The following is a 20,741-nucleotide window of genomic DNA, read 5'->3' as shown; positions in this document are numbered from 1 at the left end:
TATTTTCTGAGAATAGATTAACTTAATTGTAAAAAAAATAATCTGAAGGGACATCTTCTTTTGTTTGGTTTATAATTTGGAAGACAGGAACTTTCAGGCCACATAAATTGTTCAGCCATTGAGACTGATGATGACAGGCTTCTCTCCTGTCTTTCCTTGGTTCACTTTCTGGTACTCATGCAATTAAGTTCTTTGTGCTTCACTCAGCATACAATCGACAGAATTTGTTCTTCTCGAGCTAGAATTTTTTTTCTAAACATTTTCATGTTTAGCTCCATATTGTAAAATCCCACTGTCTTGTATCTAATTGTCTTAAATTTTGCTATGCAAATAATTAATACTTTGTAATAAAATAGTAACTCTTTATAAATTATTGTCTATTCCTTTTACCTTATTGTATGTAATTTCTTCTGAATTTCATCTGAAAGCTTCAATAACTAACTCCAGATAATTGTGTTTTTTGGTAATTAAGTAAGTCATCAGGATAGGGAAAATACCTGTGTTACTCTCAAAGAGAGACATAGCATAGAAATGAGCAATAATTTCTGGTTAAGTGAACTAAGAGATGTTAAGTTCCTTGTGTGGGGATATTTGTAATATATAGTCTTGAAAATCCCGAATTTAATATTCATCATTCTTAGTTTTTAAACCAAGTCTTAAAATATGTTGCAGTTTGTACTTTTTGCCACAATAAACATTATCTTAGCATTTATTGAATAATTTTAACAAGCAATCTCATGATTTCTGCATGAAATCCTCTACTTTATTATTTTTTATTTTATTTTCATTCTCTTTGAGTGTCATGTTACATTTTATGAGAAAATAAAGTCTTGAAAAGCGATTTAAAAATGATTTCATTAATATTTAAGTGAATATGTCTAATGAAAGATATCTACTGAGTCATGAGTTTTAAAAGCTTTAATTAGAAAACGAAAGTATGATAGATATTTAAATGATCAACACAAGTTTTACTCATATAATCTATATGTCATATACAACCTGTATGTTCTCTATGTCACCTTATTTAGTTAGTCCACACTGGTCATTATGGTTAAAAAAAAATAAAGCTTTACCATTTATTAGTAATTAAATTATGTTGATTACAGTTATGTGGCCCTAGAGGTTTTCACTGAGATTCCAAAGGGAAGCCCAGGAGGCCAGGCAGTGTGTGGCATGAATCAGGGAGAGTGAAGACAAAACTACTGTGTAAAGCTAAGAATAGAGACGCCTTCCTTTCTGTGCCTTTTGGGAAAGAAACGTTCACCCTGTGCCTTTTGTGGCATTTTATATAAGAAGTATGAACATTTCTTTTGATTAAAACAGGAGATAACATCTGAATTTGCTGGCTGTTGAGATGTTATTAAAATCAATCTTTAAAATATAGAAGGCCAAGGCCCAATTTATTTGGCGGTTACTTATTGAAATCATAGATTTGACTCTATGGCTATGGTTGTCAGGATCCACAAAGCCTCATTTGTCAAATAAACATGGATTATTAAGGTTAGTTCAGCCCCCTTGGACACTGTAGCTTTGCCACAGAGAATAGCAGCTTTTCCAGTTTAAAAAAAAAATTCCACCCCAAACTTCACTATCTGAAGCAAAATCACTAGGATATAAAATTCCCAATTTAGAGAGGATTCCTTTGATTACCAAGTTTTGGCTTAAGGATGTAAAACTAAACTAAAATCCATGGTGTCTACTGTAAATGTTCAGACAGCACAAGCTTCTCTGGGGGTATAAGTGGCTAATGGCTGTTATCAATGAGAGAAAATCATGAGAAAGGTCTATTGAAAATTAGCAACACCTTCACCATTGACCATGAACCATGGAACATCATGGATGCTGATTGCTCACCCATGGGAGGCCCAGTTTCTGATGAGGCCAACTGGATTCAAAATGGTAATCTAGATTCTGCTCTCCAGATTGCCTTGATCATTGTATGAATTAGTCATTATATTAATTATAGGTACCTCTCCAACATCATAGATTGAACCCATAAGTATAGACTCTCTTTCTGCTGCAAGATTCTACCACTTCATTACAGATTTGTGACCCTGCCAACAGTAGACCTGGTTTTCTCAAGGAGAAGGATTATATATTCCAGTTGGCATGACTCCGTACCCCTGTGAAGCAGTCTATTACACTGGATATTTCCCTTCCCAGACCTGTCAGTGTAATACTAATGTTACCAACACATTTTCATGTCATGGGATTGCTGTTCTGCTCCAGACACATTACTCTAGACACACCATTGCCATCCTTAAAACTAATCTGTGTGACGAGTTTGGCTTTCCAGATTTTTCAAAGTTTTACATGATGATAATTTTATTGCAACTGACACTCAATATCTTGGACCTAAAGTAAGGTATAGCCCATGTATTTATCATGCTCAGGCATTTGTTATTGCTATTTTTTGTTTTTATTATTTTCTGATTAACACATAATATTTGTATGTATATATTAAGTAATAACCTGCTCAAGGTAATTAGAATATGCATCATTTTTAGCTTATTGAATTTCTTTATAGTGAGTACATTCAAGATCTTCTCTTCTATTTTCAGATATATAATGCACTATTATTCATTATTTTCACACTGCTGTGCCTTAGAATACCAGAATTGATTCCTCCAAAGTAATGTGACATTTTACCAGTTGACCAATCTCATCCCAAACTCTCCTTCTTTACTACTCTCTCCAGTCTGTGTAACCAACATTCTACAAAATCAACATTTCTAGAGATCATACGAGTATTATTATGTAGTGTTTGTCTTTCTGTGCCTGACCTATCTCATGTAACACAATATCATGAAGGTCCATTCATTTGTTGCAAATAATAGAATTTCATCCTTTTTAAAATGATGAGTAGTACTCTGTTTTGTGAATAATCACTTTTTTTAATCTACTTGTACATTAGGTTGATACTATATTCTGGCTATTGTGAATAATGTTGCAATAGACATGAATAATTGTTGTCTCTTTCACATGCTGATTAATTTTCTTTGGGTATAGTATATACTCCATAGTGGGATGGCTGCATCACATGGTAATGTGTTTTCAGTTATTTGAAGAAATTTAATTTTGTTTTTTCATAATAGCTATACTAATTTATGTTAATTACACTAACTTCATAATTTTTTTCTTTTTGATAATAACCATTGTAACTGAGATGGAGTGATGGTTCATTGTGGTTTGATTTGCATTTCTTTTGTAGTTAGTGATATTTAGCACTCTTTTACATTTCTGTTGACCATTTGTATGTACTCTTTTGTGAAATATCTATTCAGAATTTTTAACTCATTATTAATCAAATTATTTTTATTTTTTATTTGCTACTGATTAATTTCAGTCTCTTATGTGTTTAGCGAGCCTTTGTCAGATGTATAATTTGCAAATATATATTTTTTCATTGTACAGGTTGTTCTAATGATTATTTCCTTTGATGTAAAGAAAAGATTTAAATCTTTAAAACTGTAAAGATTTCTGGTTCCATGAAATCGCATTTCTCATTCTTTTGTCTTTGTTTTTGTGCATTTGGAGTTGTATCCAAAAATATTTCCACAGGCCAATATCCTAAAGTACTTTTTCTTATTTTCTTCTAGTAATAGTTTTGACTCATGCCTTTAATTATTCAGTCCTTTTTTATTTAATAGTGGTAAATATTGAGAGATAGTGGTCTAGATTTATAATTCTGTTCGTGGATATAGTTTTCTCAGCACAAGTTATTGAAGAGATTGTTCTTTTCTCATGTCATGTTCTTGGACACATTGTTAAAAATCAGTTGGCTATAAATATGTGGAATTATTTCTAAACTCTATACTTTGTTCCATTGATCTATATTATTCAACATTGAGGTTCATCCTCAAAATTTGGCTCAAAATTATTTCTGTAAATATTTACTCTACTTTTTCCTTATATATGCAAATATATTAAAATAGCACAGCTTTGTCATTAAATGTAGGTGCTCTCAGAAAGATAGTATCATCTCTAGGCTATTTATTGTAAATTGATTAGGCTCCTAGAAATGTAATTTATGTTGGCTTTTGAGAAAATTTGGAATTCATTCTTGGCCTATTCTGAGCAAGAGTTTCTATTCTGTATATTAACAAAAATTTTAGGTCCACCTATTTAGTATTCTAACTGAAGAGGGGATTAGAGGATTCAAACCTATCTCTCACTAAATCCAATAAAATTTATTCTGTCCCTTTTGTCCCCAAGATTGCTGGCTGAAAGGGATGAGTATGAGATGACTGGTAAAGAGAGGCAATGAGGATCTTTGAATTGTTGGTAATGGAATTTGTGCAAAGGAAAGGACTGAAAAATCCTCTACACCTTGACAAGGACTATCTTAGATAATGGCAGAATTAGAAAGGGAGTAAATTAATGAACTTTGTCATTTACAACCATCTCTGGAGGCTTCTTCTAAAGAAAAAAATAGCATATTGCTTCTTTCTTTAACTGATATGAGGATCTATGGATTTAACTTTCCATGAGGTGCCTCATTTCTCAGCAGAAGACTCTGACAACCAAATGGACTGCTCAACACCCCAAACCTGTGGGTAATGTGCCTACTTCCAACCAAATGGACTGCTCAACACCCCAAACATGTGGGTAATGTGCCTACTTCTATTCTGTGTTACTTTGTGGAGACAGAATAATGCATTGGTGTCCTGAACAATTAAGACAGTTTGAAATTACTTCTCTTGAGATCCTGAAAACAAGGATGGGAGAATTGTGAAAAATACGTTGTAATCCCAAATTTATCTGCAGTCTGGAAGACGCTCTGGAACTATATAGAACACCTTGTCAAGATGTGCATGCTGGTTCTAGAAGATGGCGGCGAAGGGAGTGCAGCACCCCAGTGCGCTGTGCCACTGTGCGGGAGAAACATGAGGTGAAACGGCTGAAGGCTACCTTGGTGGGAATCCCCAGTGAAATTGAGGTGCTCCAGAATCTAGAGGACAGATTTCCAGCGCGCGGGATTTGGCTGCAGGGGCTTGGTCGCGGGCGATTTCTCCACACGGAGGGAAGCAGTACCTGGTCAGCGGACCGCCCGGTGGATGGAGTCTGGGACGCGCCCTAGTTAATTAGCCGCGAGGTACCAGAGCGGGATTACAGCGAAGCGGATTCTGGAGGCTCCTGCCAGTGGTGCACTGGGCGCGCTGAGTGCTGAGTTCCAGCTTTGAAACAGAGGAGAGAACCGGTCCAGTTCGATTCCCGACACCGGTCGGAACACGGAGGAGGACAGCAGCCGCCATCATGGAGAGCTGATGCAATCATCCCTGTTTTCTACTGATCTCAGCTCATTCAACTACGGAACAGGTGATTCCAGGCTGGTATTTGCCTGCGTCGCACAGACAGATCGCTCAGGCTCGGGACTGGAAAATCTGAGGAGAATACTCTTCGGGCCTCACCCCTGGCAAGGCGGGCTCCGGACTATGAGCGGCCAGATTCTAGTTCCCCAGGTTGCTTTGGCCCAGGGCGGGAGATCCTTCGGGGACTCCGGGCGGAGGCCAGTTACAAGTGTATTGTGCGCTGAGGGGCGGCGTGGCTCTAACTCCCGGTACAGTTTTGGCCCGGGACTAGGGAACCCGCGGTGACTGCGTCTTTGACCCTGCCCCTGGCTGAGCGTACACTGAGCTGGGAGAGGTTGGAGCTGCCAGGCTCGGGCTCCCGGGGCTGCTTGGGCCTGAGGCTGGGGTACCTCTGTGGAGCCTGCTCCTAGCAGAATGTGGCAGGGATCGGAGAGGCTGGGTTCTGGCTCTCGTGGCTGCTTGAGCCCAGGGCCGCGGAGCCTGTGGGGACCGCGAGCTGAGGCCAGCCACAAGTGAAACTTGCGACGAGGGGCAGCGGGACTCTGTCTCCTGGAACAGTTTTGGCCCGGAGCTGGGGAGCCCGCGGGAAGTGCGTCTTAGGCTCTGCTCCCAGCGGAGCGTGCACCGAGCAGGGAGAGTCTGGTGCGGCCAGGCTTGGGCACCTAGCAGGGAGAGTCTGGTGCGGCCAGGCTTGGGCTCCCGGGGCTGCTTTGGCCTGGGATTGGGGAACCCGCGGCAGTTGCTCTGAGGAGTCTGCTCCTAGCAGAACATGGCGGGGATCGGAGAGACCGGCTCCTGGCTCCCGAAGCAGCTCTGGCTCAGGGTTGGGGATCCTACAGAGACTGCTTCTTGGTCCGGGACCTGCTGGGTGCTGCGGGGGTCTGGGGGGAAGAGTGGAGCTTCCTCCTGCGCCCAGAGCAGGCTAAGGGTCCCGCCGGTGTGGTATCGCGACACCCCAACTGCAGCTGGGGCCGAGGAGAGTAGCCGCCCACGCCTAGAACAGGACCAGCGATCCGACAGCAGGGTAGCCAAGTCAACCCACTTGGAGTGGAGGCCATGAAGAGCTGCCGTCTGATCCTGCAAGTTAGGCAGTCCTGCGTCCCACTGGCAGGACAGGCTCGGCAGCCTGCCAGTGTGGTGGACGAGTAGCATCGAGGCAGTCACGTCACACTGGTTGGAGTGGGGGTTGAACAGAGCTGCCGCCAGCGTCCGGAAGGAGCCCAGAGACCCATTGGAGAGGCAGTTAGGTACCCCCACTGGGAGTGGGGGTTGAGCAGAACTGCCGCCCAGGCCCGCAGGGTGGGCAGATCTGAGACCCACCGGCGGAACAGGCTTGGAGTCCGACCAGCGTGGTAGACACGTCACATCAATTGCAGTAGGGGTGGAGAAGAGCTGCCACCCACATCCAGATCAGGACCAATGATCCGAGGACGTGGTAGGAACGTCACCGCAATTGGAGTGGGGGCAGAGTAGAGCAGCCACCCGTGCCCGCAGGGCGGGCAGACCTACGACCAACCAGCGTAGTGGATAGATCACCCTGATTAGAGGAGGATCACAGCCACTACCCGCCCTACAAGAGAGATATCCCAACTATACAAGAGCAATATAAATAAACAGGGGGAAAAATTTCAAAAACACAACAGTTTCACCAAGCAGAAAGAAACGCAAGCAACATGAAAAGACAACGAAAGAAAGGACCACAAGCAATGCAGGTCAACTCAACTCTAGAAGAGGTAATAGCTGCAACAGATGGAATGTCAGATAAAGAGTTCAGGATATACATGCTTCAGATGATCTGGACTCTCAAGGAAGACATGAGACAGCAAAATCAGACAATGAAAGATCACATTGACAAGGAACTACAGAAACAAATCCAGGAAGTAAAAGATCAATTTCACAGGGAGTTAGAAGTAATAAAAAACAAACAAATAGAAATCCTAGAAATGCAGGAAGCAATAAATCAACTTAAAACCTCAATTGACAATACTAACAGCAGAATAGATCACTTAGAAGATAGAACATCAGACAATGAAGACAAAGTATTTCAACTTGAGAAGAACATAGACAGTTCAGCAAGACTGCTAAGAAACCATGAGCAGAACATTCAAGAAATATGGGATAACATTAAAAGACCAAACTTAAGAGTCATTGGGATACAGGAGGGCACAGAGCTCCAAACCAGAGGAATGAACAATCTATTCAATGAAATAATATGAGAAAACTTCCCAGACTTGAAGAATGAAACAGAATCCCATATCCTAGAAGCCTACAGGACGCCAAAAGTGCAAAATCATAAGAGATCCACACCTAGACACATTATAATGAAGATGCCCAACATACAGAATAAGGAGAGAATTTTAAAAGCTACAAGAGAAAGAAAGCAGATTACATTTAGGGGCAAACCAATCAGGATAACAGCTGATCTCTCAACACAGACTCTGAAAGCTAGAAGATCCTGGAATAACATTTTTCAAACACTGAAAGAAAATGGGCTCCTACCAAGAATCGTGTATCCGGCGAAATTAAGCTTCAGGATGGAAGATGAAATTAAAACCTTTCACGATAAACAAAAGTTAAAAGAATTCGCAGCTAGAAAACCATCTCTTCAAAAAATCCTTGGCAAAACATTACAGGAAGAGGAAACTGAAAATAACATTGAAAACCATCAGTGGGAGGTAGGACAGTAAAGAAGGAAAATAATCAAAGAGGAAAACTAATCAGGTTTAGTAACATAAATAAACAAATATGACTGGAGGAACAAACCTAATCTCAATAATAACCCTAAATGTTAATGGCTTAAACTCACCAATTAAGAGACACAGGCTAGTCGAATGGATCACAAAACAAGATCCCACAATATGTTGCCTACAGGAGACGCATTTGATAGGAAAAGATATACATAGACTGAAGGTGAAAGGCTGGGAAAAATCATTCCACTCATATGGACTGCGGAAACAAGCAGGAGTGTCCATACTCATATCAAACAAAATAGATTTCAAGCCAAAGTTAATCAAAAAGGATAAAGAGGGACACTACATACTGCTCAAGGGAACCATACACCAACAAGACATAACAATCATAAATATATATGCCCCAAACAATGGTGCAGCTACGTTCATCAAGCAAACTCTTCTCAAGTACAAGAGTCTAATAGACCACCATACAATAATCATGGGAGACTTCAACACACCTCTCTCACCACTGGACAGATCTTCCAAACAAAAGTTAAATAAGGAAACTATAGAACTCAACAACACAATTAACAACCTAGACTTAATTGACATATATAGAATATACCACCCAACATCAAGTAGTTACACTTTTTTTCTCAGCAGCACATGGATCCTTCACAAAAATAGATCATATATTATGTCACAGGGCAACTCTTAGACAATATAAAGGAGTAGAAATAATACCATGCATCTTATCTGATCATAATGGAATGAAACTAAAAATCAACGATAAAAGAAGGAAGGAAAAATCATGCATCACTTGGAGAATGAACAATAGGTTACTGAATGATCAATCGGTCATAGAAGACATTAAGGAGGAAATTAAAAACTTCTTAGAGTTAAATGAAATCACAGACACAACATATCGGAATCTATGGGACACATTGAAAGCAGTTTTAAGAGGAAAATTCATTGCTTGGAGCGCATTCCTTAAAAAAAGAAAAAACCAACAAATAAACGATCTCATATATCATCTCAAAATCCTAGAAAAAGAAGAGCAAAATAACAGCAAAAGAAGTAGAAGGCAAGAAATAATTAAAATCAGAGCTGAAATTAATGAAATCAAAACAAAAGAAACAATTGAAAAAATTGACAAAACCAAAAGTTGGTTCTTTGAAAAAATAAATAAAATCGACAGACCCTTAGCCATGCTAACGAAGAGAAGAAGAGAGAGAACCCAAATTACTAGCATACGGGATGAAAAAGGCAATATCACAACAGACACTTCAGAAATACAGAAGATAATCAGAAATTACTTTGAATCCTTATACTCCAATAAAATAGAAGATAGTGAAGGCATCAATAAATTTCTTAAGTCATATGATCTGCCCAGATTGAGTCAGGAAGATATAGACAGCCTAAACAGACCAATAACAATAGAGGGAATAGAAGAAACCATCAAAAGACTACCAACTAAGAAAAGCCCAGGACCGGACGGGTATACAGCAGAGTTTTACAAAACCTTTAAAGAGGAACTAATACCAATACTTTTCAAGCTATTTCAGGAAATAGAAAAAGAGGGAGAACTTCCAAAGACATTCTACGAGGCCAACATCACCCTGATACCTAAACCAGACAGAGACACTTCAAAGAAAGAAAACTACAAACCAATATCTCTAATGAACCTAGATGCAAAAATCCTCAATAAAATCCTGGCGAATCGGATTCAAAATCGTATCAAAAAAATTATAAACCATGATCAAGTAGGATTCATCCCTGGGATGCAAGGCTGGTTCAATATATGGAAATCAATAAATGTTATTCACCACATCAATAGACTTAAAAATAAGAACCATATGATCATCTTGATAGATGCAGAAAAAGCATTCGACAAAGTACAGCATCCCTTTATGTTCAAAATTCTAGAAAAATTAGGGATAACAGGATCATACCTCAACATTGTTAAAGCAATCTATGATAAGCCACAGGCCAGCATCATTCTGAATGGAGAAAAATTGAAGGCATTCCCTCTAAGATCTGGTACAAGACAGGGATGCCCTCTCTCACCACTTCTGTTCAACATAGTCCTCGAAACACTGGCCAGAGCAATTAGACAGACGAAAGAAATTAAAGGCATAAAAATAGGAAAAGAAGAACTTAAATTATCACTATTTGCAGACGATATGATTCTATACCTAACAGACCCAAAAGGGTCTACAAAGAAACTATTAGAGTTAATAAATGAATTCAGCAAAGTGGCGGGATATAAAGTCAACACGCATAAATCAAATGCATTCCTGTATATCAGTGACAAATCCTCTGAAACGGAAATGAGGACAACTACTCCATTCATAATATCCCCCCAAAAAATAAAATACCTGGGAATCAACCTAACAAAAGAGGTGAAAGACCTATACAATGAAAACTACAGAACCCTAAAAAGAGACATAGAAGAAGACCTCAGAAGATGGAAAAATATACCCTGTTCATGGATAGGCAGAACTAACATCATCAAAATGGCGATATTACCAAAAGTTCTCTATAAGTTCAATGCTATGCCAATCAAAATCCCAACAGCATTTCTTGTAGAAATAGATAAAACAATCAGGAAATTCATATGGAATCTTATATTTGATAAAGGGGCTAAAAGCATGCAATGGAGGAAGGATAGCATCTTCAACAAATGCTGCTGGGAAAACTGTAAATCCACTTGCATCAAAATGAAACTGAATCCCTTTCTCTCGCCATGCACAAAAGTTAACTCAAAATGGATCAAGGAGCTCGATATTAAATCAGAGACACGGCAACTGATAGAAGAAAAAGTCGGCTATGATCTACATACTGTGGGGTCAGGCTCCAAATTCCTCAATAGGACACCCATAGCGCAAGAGTTAACAACCAGAATCAACAAATGGGACTTACTCAAACTAAAAAGTTTTATCTCAACAAAAGAAACAATAAGAGAGATAAACAGGGAGCCTACATCCTGGGAACAAATCTTTACCCCACACACTTCAGATAGAGCCCTAATATCCAGAGTATACAAAGAACTCAAAAAATTAGATAATAAGATAACAAATAACCCAATCAACAATTGGGCCAAGGACCTGAACAGACACTTCTCAGAGGAGGACATACAATCAATCAACAAGTACATGAAAAAATGCTCAACATCGCTAGCAGTCAGAGAAATGCAAATCAAAACCACCCTAAGATACCATCTCACTCCAGTAAGATTGGCAGCCATTAAAAAGTCCAACAACAACAAGTGCTGGCGTGAATGCGGGGAAATGGGTACACTTGTTCATTGTTGGTGGGACTGCAAAATGGTGCAGCCAATTTGGAAAGCAGTATGGAGATTTCTTGGAAAGCTTGGAATGGAACCACCATTTGACCCAGCTATTCATTCCCCTTTTTGGTCTATTCCCTAAAGACCTAACAAGAGCATGCTACAGGGACACTGCTACATCGATGTTCATAGCAGCACAATTCACGATAGCAAGATTGTGGAACCAACCTAGAAGCCCTTCAATAGATGAATGGATTAAAAAAATGTGGCATTTATACACAATGGAGTATTACTCTGCATTAAGAAATGACAAAATCATAGAATTTGAAGGGAAATGGATGGCATTAGAGCAGATTATGCTAAGTGAAGCTAGCCAGTCCTTAAAAAACAAATGCCAAATGTCTTCTTTGATATAAGGGGAGTAACCAAGGACAGGGTAGAGATGAAGAGCCGGAGAAGAAGATTAACATTAAACAGGGATGATAGGTGGGAGGGAAAGGTAGAGTTAAGGGAAATTGCATGGAATTGGAAGGTGAGCCTCAGGGTTATACACAAATACATATAAGAGGAAAGGAGGAGTAGGAGAAAAATTATATAAGTGCAAGAAACGATTTATAGTAGAGGGGATGGAGAGAGAGAAGGGGAGGGGAGGGGAGGGGAGGGGAGGGGGGACAGTGGAGAATGGGATAGACAGCAGAATACATCAGTCACTAGAAAGGCAATTTGTAAATCAATGGAAATGTAACTGATGTGACACAGCAATCTGTATACGGAGTAAAAATGGGAGTTCATAACCCACTTGAATCAATCTGTGAAATATGGTATATTAAGAACTATGTAATGTTTTGAACAACCAACAATAAAATAATTTAAAAAAAAACATGTGCATGCTGATTGGTAGGAATTTCATTTGAATGGAATGAAGGCAGAAAGTTATAAACAAAAATTATTTCCAGCATCACTATATGTGTGTATGAAATTATGCTTTGTGTGAGATCAAGATTCTGTCTTGCTTCCCTCACTTAAAACTCTGTAACTTGCATGGTAGGGTGGTTTTAAGTGAAATATGATTGATTTTAAAAACAGCACAATTAGATCAAGGAACCCACAGATAATTGCAGAGATATCACAAAGATGAAACTATTTTTTAGTTATTCGGAGAAATTTCAATGGGAATAGCATAATGATCATTAATTTACATTGTTTAGGCAGTTTCAATTATAATGAGAGCCTTCTAATCACAAAGAATATTGTAAAATGTTTACTTGAAATAATCAATAGCACCATATTGGCCCTGGAAAACATTCAGGCCCTCTTCATGTTATTGTATAGCATACCGTTAATAATAACAGTATTCTAGACTTCCTATAAGAGGGCCAAAAAGGAAGTTTCCAGTTGCTGTTCTTAACTTGCTTAATGAATTAGAGAAGTTGAAAGAGTCATTACAGAAATTTATGAAGAATGCTACCTTGCTTTCTAGGGCAGGCCTTGACAGCATGTGGTATTTTTAAAACTGGGTGGATCTAGGGCCTTGCTCATAGTTAAAGTCAACACTCTAAGTTTTGGTGCCATTATGGATTACAGTGGAGTAGCATATACTTGGAAAATTTTGCCAGAAGCAAAAAACAAGTGAAATAAATAAATAAATACTTGGATAAAAAGTCTTCTTTAGTTCCTTAATGTTCCAAGATATCTGATAAATCATTGCAAAGGAAATTTACAAGTTATAACAAAGATAGAGAATATCTCCCCACTCCTCCTTTGCAGACATTTCCTTGCATTTCATGGTTATAAAAACGTGGGACCTTTCCCTATAGCACACAGAGAGAATTTGTTTACATTATTGAAAGAAAGGTTAGATTTTATGTGTGCTTGTCGAGGGGAGAATGACAGAAATGCCAGCAGGTTATGTGCTTGTTTTTCTATGGAGAAAGCATTACATGTACAGAATCATCTCTGTCCATTACTATTCGCTCTGTCAAAAATTGGTGTGAGGGGAACTTCTTTGAAATGATATCATGTCTGCTGTAGTGGTTCTGTATAGTAAATTCTATTCTTTCACAGAAACATCAGACCTGTGTATGAAAGAACAGACTGTTACTCACTTTCAAAATGTCTGGCTATGTATATATGCTTGTGTGTGTGTGTGTGTGTGTGTGTGTGTGTGTGTGTTTGTAGTTTAGTTAAGAAAACAAATTACCTACAGCTTAAAAACACATGAGTGTGTGTGTTTGTGTTTATAAAAGTTAATCAAATTCTGGCCAGTCTGATTGAGTACTATTGTCTTTGGTTTCTGTGAAATTTTACTTCCAAACTAAACATTATACAAAACATTATTTTCTCAGATATTTTATGTCATATCCTTACAGATAACTTTAAAACTTATTACAAGAATGATATAACTATATCATTTGCCTATTTTTAAAATTTATCCATGGGTCCCTATTTTAAATTCATTTGAATTTAAACTATATTTGAATTTGACTACATTCATTATTTATCATATACTGAAATACATAGTAAGATCTAGCAAAAAATATTATCTTTAAAGAAAATTAACTTGATAATTATTTCATCTACAGCCTGATTACTTGATTTGAATTTCTTTCAAACCTAAACTTCTAATATTTTAGATTATTCTGAATGTGTCCATTGCTGTACTATAATTTTTGTAAAAGTTGGGCTTTCCCATTTTTTTCTAAATTTATTATAATGATAGCTTTAATATATTATTTTATATAAAATTCCCTTTTGTTCCTTTCTAAATTACGTTGTTCTCCACACCACTCAAGGTCAGAACAATTATTACAGGAACTATTTAATTCTTGTTTCTTTTTAATTTAAGCCATTAAAAAGAATAAAAGTATTGATAAAGCTTATTGGGTTTAAAAATACATTTTTATTAGTGTACAAAAACTTTTTTCACATGGCATAGTTATTTAAAGGTTTTTAGCAAAATATTTTATGCCATTAATTAATGCAATGACAAAGCTATTGAATAAGTTCAAATATCTTTAAGAATTCTATTTTTATCTGCAAACTCATGCCAAAAAATCAGTTGCTGCATCCGATTTTTTGAAAGTAATTTAATCTAGAAACCAATTGCAGACAAAAATTTGGCAATTTCTTAAGTAGATAAATAGGGTAAACATCAAATAAGATAGCAAATGAATACTTGGGTGTTTAACACAGAAAAAAAAACATACAAAAGAGTTAGACAAGAATGTCCACATCCACTTTATTCATGAAAAACAAAAACTGCAATAGTCTCCAATATTTTTGAACAGGGGAATGACTAAACAAACTGTGGTATATCTACAACATAAAATAACTCAGTAATAATGGAAAATTTGACTAATGATTAACACATAGAATGATGACTCCTAAGAATGGCATCAAGTGAAGAAAGGCAATCCCAAAAAGTCAAACACTAAATTGATTTACATAAACTTGTGAGATTATAGAATAGCTAATTGTATTATTTCAAGTTAAAAGAATTTTCCAAGCCAGTTCATGATTATGTAAATGCAAGGTAATAGGGACATAGCAGTGGTATAGAAAAGAATTCTGAGAGTAGCAGCAGCAAAGGAAGTCTTAGTATTAATTGAACAATATTAATAATCACACCTATTTTCAAGATACTTCTGATTTGGAATACCAATATGACCTGTATTATTCATAATTATCTACCTTTCCTAAAAATAATTTTCATTTAATAAAACAAATATAGAAGTTTATTGTTTTAATTGATTAGGATCATAAATGTTCATAATTTTATTTTTAAATTAAATTATCATAGTTTTTCCACTTCTGTCTTTACAATGATTTGGACTTTATAAAAGACACCTTCCCTGACCATTTCTAAAGGACAGATGGGAAACATGTTGGATCTCTTTGCTTACAGAGTTTCCTATTGAGTGTGAAATTAGTAGGAACATCCCAAATTATTATGCCTGATTGTCAGTGGAACTTCATCACAGACATTCTTTCAGGATTCTGGGAAGTTACCAAGTTTTAGGGATTCCCAGAGTAACAATAGGTCTGCTAATTTAATTTTAATGTTGTCACCTTCCTTGTCTCAAAAGGGTAATTCTGATTTTAATTAAATTATTTCTGAATGGATAATATATTTGGAGATTAAACAGACATATTTTTTTACTCCTAAATCTTGATGCACAATGAATGAAAATGTTAGAGCTTCTCAAAAGAAGATTAAAATATCAAATTTAACTGCTGAATGTTGATTTGCCAGATTAAATTTGGAGATGGTTCAGAGTGATTCAGTGGTCTTTGGAGTTGGGCTTCATTAATAGTGCTTGGAAATTAAATATGGAAAGAAATTATTTTACATGTTTACTATCAAGAAGTGTAACATTTTTCCTTCTCTTTAACATGCACTGACCCAGTGACATGCTTTGACTAATAGAATGTACCAAAAGAGATATTGCTTAACTTCTGTGACAAAAATTTATTAAGTCATTTTTGGATTCTTAGAACCCACATTTAAAGATAAAGATATCTTAAACTGCATGGAAAGAATTCTGGAAGAACAAGGGTACTGATCATTAGCCCAAACTCGGTTCCAAGCCAATGGCTAGCATCATCTGCCAGCCATGTGCAAAAGTCATCTTGAAAATTCCAGCACAGTCAATCTGCCAGATGACTATGCACTCATTAAATATCACCTTACACAGAAGATTTTCCTTTCCAGTCCCAATTAACATAGAGAGTCATTTGTAAATAGTAAGTTGATCTTGTTTTAGCCTACTAAATTTTAGGCTAGACAGTTGTACAGAAACAGATAACTGAAACAAGTGTGATATATTTTCTAAGTTCCAAAATTTCCTTTAATAATTCAAGACACACTTAGCCAATTTGGGAAATAGCTTCATAGTATGCAGAAGGAAGGTAAAATTCACAATTTGAAATAATGCATCCCCTTATAGAAGGCATTGTTCCACTCCTTCTAGTGAGAAGACTAGAGCAAGAACAGAACAGAATTAGAATCACAGGAGAGCAAATGGCAAAAGGCACTTTTTACAACATTCAGATGGGTTTAGCTGCCTGTGGCTTTGTGTTAACATTCTTCATAAGAGCAAAAACAGGGCACTAATGGATAGATTTCTATACAACATGGAAGTGGTGTTGTTTTGCAAAAGATGTGCATGCTTCTACATGCCCCCAGAGAAGCTACGAGAACAAATAAGATTTGGATCATACAATGGAGACCACAGAAAATATAACTATTCTGAAAGAGCAGGAGATAAAGGTGCATATGAAGGAGCTCGATGATACCTATAATTGCCATGAGAATACTCAGTTAGGGCATAGCCTAAAGCTCAAACAAGCCATGATGACAAGGAAGCACAACACAATATCATAAATGTTGGAGAAAAGGATGTGAACAGGAGAGTCCTTCCACTTAAAGGCACTGTTATGAACTATATAGGTATCATTCATTTGTAGCCTATATCAAGGTTCTATAAGAATTTCTTTATTAACTTTGCTAATATACTGAACTTACCTTTAAAGAGGTTCTATTAGTTTGTCAGACATGAGGATGCCTTAGGATAAATCTTGTCCACATCTCTTGCACATTTGATACACATAACAAATTAAATCTACAACAATATCATTGTGTGATACAGGGTTGGGATTATGTAACTATAAGGGGATCATTGAGGGTCTTTGTGCTCCCAACTTAGATTAATGACAGGAACAAAGTGAGCCTCTGGTGGCAGCCCTTCTCACCTTGGGTTTTCTTACTTCCTGTGAATGACACCACTCAACAAAATAGGAAAAAAAATAGGAAGAAAACCACATACTTAGCCAAGTGCAGTGGCGCATGCCTGTAATCCCACTGGCTCAGGAGACTGAGACAAGAAGATCACAAGTTCAAAACCAGCATCAGCAATGGGGAGGCTCTAAGCAATTCAGTGAGACCCTGTCTTTAAATAAAAATAGGACTGGAGACGTGGCTCAGTGGTTGAGTGTCCCTGAGTCCAATCCCTGTTACCCAACAAAAAGAAAACCACACACTTTATCTTTTCAGATGCTTATATATCTTTGTCATATGTTTTTGAATGGTTGTCTTCTACTTTGTAAAAAGTTAAGGCAAACACAATTTTTTCCAAGTATGCTTTTTCATTCTCTCCAAACTCTAAAAGAAGATGAATTTATTAAGATTAACCTGAAATTATCATTTTAGGTGTTAGGAGTGCATTCTCATAAGATATTTGATGAAAGTATCTTTGGGAGCACATTAATGGGAGATAGCAAGAAGTTTAGACAACAGAAAATTCAAGGCACAAAGAGGAATGATAGCAAGTGAAAGACTGTAGATATAGTTCACAGCAATCAAACATTGTTGGGTAAAACATAGAGAAGGCATCAGTGGTTGAATTAGAGACCACGAGGTAACCCATAGGTGAACAAAATCAAAATTATGGCAGATTATTTATGAGGCATTATAAAGAGAAATCTAGTTATCTAAAGTATCTGAAGTTGGCACTGGAAAGCCAGTTTATTTCACTTTGTTGTTCTCCTCAGTAGCCTCAGAATAAAATTTCTACAAATAAGGATACTGAAAATTGTCATTTTCTTGTCACCTGAATCATATTACACAATTTGTAATTTTTAAGATAAGGCTATATGAATTACAAACAGTTTAATGTTACCTTAAATTAAACTTCAAAAATGAGTTCCAATTTTTTTCTATACATTTTAGCTTACAGTATAAATTAGCTGGCTTAACATTTATATTTATTCTTTAAAGCCAAAAAGTGATTTATTAATAGGATTTCTTGTTTTAATACACTCTTATAGCTTCAATTTCTTTCCATTAAAAAAAGCAATGAAGGAGATGGAAAAAGATAAGAAAACTTTCAAATTTCATATGCATTGAAACTAGAATACAGAAGAAATCAAAGGATCCAAATTTTGATAAAGGTTATTTTAAAAAGCTTAGATATAATCTCAGAAGAAAGAAGTAAATAATGTAATGAAGTGTTAGAATAGTACAAAGGTAATGAATTTCAGGAAAAAATACAGTAAAATATTTTACAAAAGTAAAACACACACACACACACACATACACAGACACACACATACACACACACACACACACACACACACTCACACGACCTTTTTTTGAAATCAAATGTGAAATGAATTTGAACTCCATCAGAATTTTTCTAGGACTATCTTGGTCTAAGAAAAGTTGTTCAGGTAAATACAACTAATGACCTACACAAGTCACCTCAGAGAAAGCAGTGTCTGTCACTTTGAAATTGGGGGGAAAAAAGTATGTCTTTGGATTTTAACAACAACAAAAAAAAGGGCAAGAGGAAGATCAAGACTCAGAGGATGAGGAGTTCATCCCTAGGCAGGAAGGAACCCAGAGTGCTTACAAAAAATTAAGCCTGTGCTTTCTTGGAAAACTTAAAAAGGCTTGTGCTCACTATGGACCCACTGCGCCCTACACATTGGCTTTACTAGAGAGTCACAGCGCACAATGGCTTACTCCCAATGATTGGAAATTTTTAGCCCGAGCTACCCTCAGTGCCAGAGACTTCCTGTTATGGAATGCAGATTTCAAAGAGTACTGTCCGGGAAACTGCTCAAAAAAATTTAACTAAGGCCTCCTCTAAATCCTGGACTTATGTTAAGCTAGTGGGCAATGCGCCCTTTGACACTAACCCTAAACAGGCGCGTTTCCCTGCTGGACTTTTGGAGCAGATCCAGACGGCTGGCTTACATGCTTGGAGATGCCTCCCTCAAAAGGGCTCGGCTACCACTTCCCTGGCAAAAATTTGACAAGGGCCTGACGAGCCTTATAGCGACTTTGTTGCCCGGCTTAACTTAGCCGCGGAACGCCTACTTGGACCAAGTGAAAGCAAAAGCACCTTTGTAAAACATCTTGCCATTGAAAACACCAACCCGGCATGTCAGGATGTTCTTCGACCACATAAGGATAAAGGGAACTTTCTGACTTTATTAGACTCTGTGCCGGGGTGGGTGCAGCCCATGCCATGGGTCTGGCCATAGGTGCTGCCCTTACCAAGGCCTTTCGCAATCCTGGCTCACGTACTTGCTTTACTTGTAAGCAAGCTGGCCATTTTGCACGCGAGTGTCCGACAGGCAAACAAAGCCTAGGGATAGCATCTCCTCAAACCGGGGCTAAACCGCCCCCAGCCACCCTTTGCCCTAGATGTGGTAAAGGTCGTCACTGGGCCAGTGTAGATCTAAGACAAATGCCCTTGGACAGCCTATTTCTTCCCACTTCTCGGGAAACTCCCTCTTCCTTACCTGCACTTTAAGGATTACTCCACCTCTGTCTACTTAAAAAAGGGACAATGAATGCAGTAATGTGTTGATATTATAGATTGTTTCTTGGGGATGATCTTGGCTGAATGTGTATCTAAAAGATGATTTTTTTATTATAACAATCTGGTATCTGAATGGGTTTCTAAAGCATTGCACAATCTTGTAGTTAAAAGTTGGGTTTAAGTAATTGTTTAGTTTGTGATTTCAGATAGTTCATGCTAGAAAACTTAAATACTTAGGATGGAAAATTAAAGAACTCTACTTCCAAGTTAGCAAGTAACTCCCAATCATTGAGTTTTATTTTATCATCAATTTTTGAACTGAGTAGACTGAAAAGATTTCACTAGGTGTACCAGTATATTAACTTGGGCAAGGATAATAAATTATGGTATGATATCTGTTCCCCTCAGTAAGATTCAAAAAAAAGTGTTAAATTAAAACGTTAGTCTGGCTTATTGAAATGACATTAATTAGCAACAGTCTTGGAAATTTTCAAAGCTTAATTTTGGATATACATGGTAGTGTGTGGATTTTTTCCAGGTGATTTAATGTAACTTAATACTACTTTAGGAACTTCAGAACAAAGAAAGTAGCTTAATGATCCTAAAGAAATTTCTTCTGATGGTAGAGATCCTATTTTCAGTTTTGTGTGAGCAAGTTTTTCTAGTGTAGAAAGATATAAAGATATAAAATTTTGAGAATTGCATCTTAAACTTGTATCATAATTTTCAACATCCAAACCTGGAAATTATGACTTATGGTTAAAATGCCTTAGGCATGAGGTTTCTGCTCAGAATTCCAGTTTTCCCAGCTCCTTCCAGACCTCAGCCAGGACTTAAGTTGATATGCAAATAGAAGAAGCCTGAAGTCCGCTCAGTAGGAGATAAATCTGATGATAGACCCAACCTGATCTTTTCTTAAAATTGGGCATCTCCCCATAAAACCATGAAAAGATAATTTCGGATTTACTATAAATTACTGCAAATTCTGAACCTGCTTGGAATGCCTGCCCGTGCCTTGAACTCACCCATGCCTGGCTCTCTGACCAGATAGCAGCCCTCTCTGAAACTTAGTGACACCCCATAAATATTGGCCTTCCCTGGCCAGACAACGACCCTATCTGAGGCTCTAATGGTCCTCATA

At 37.5% G+C, this 20,741-nt stretch overlaps 1 protein-coding gene across 1 annotated transcript in view; it reads right to left on the bottom strand.

Moving 5' to 3' along the window:
- Positions 1-5,525: 5,525 nt before the first annotated feature.
- Positions 5,526-20,741, bottom strand: part of LOC308641430 (uncharacterized protein) — a gene marked incomplete at its 5' end in the record, with an annotated part of 439,363 nt that continues 424,147 nt past the window's right edge. The window contains one exon of the mRNA XM_081280078.1: positions 5,526-6,145. Coding sequence (XP_081136204.1) covers positions 5,719-6,145 — 427 coding nt within the window. The 3' untranslated portion in view covers positions 5,526-5,718. The remainder of the gene's footprint in view (positions 6,146-20,741) is intronic.

The sequence above is a fragment of the Spermophilus citellus genome (assembly GCF_964194105.1).
Source record: "Spermophilus citellus genome assembly, chromosome: 1".
In the NCBI taxonomy this organism is placed as follows: domain Eukaryota; kingdom Metazoa; phylum Chordata; class Mammalia; order Rodentia; family Sciuridae; genus Spermophilus; species Spermophilus citellus.
This window is presented reverse-complemented; position numbering and strand designations above follow the sequence as displayed.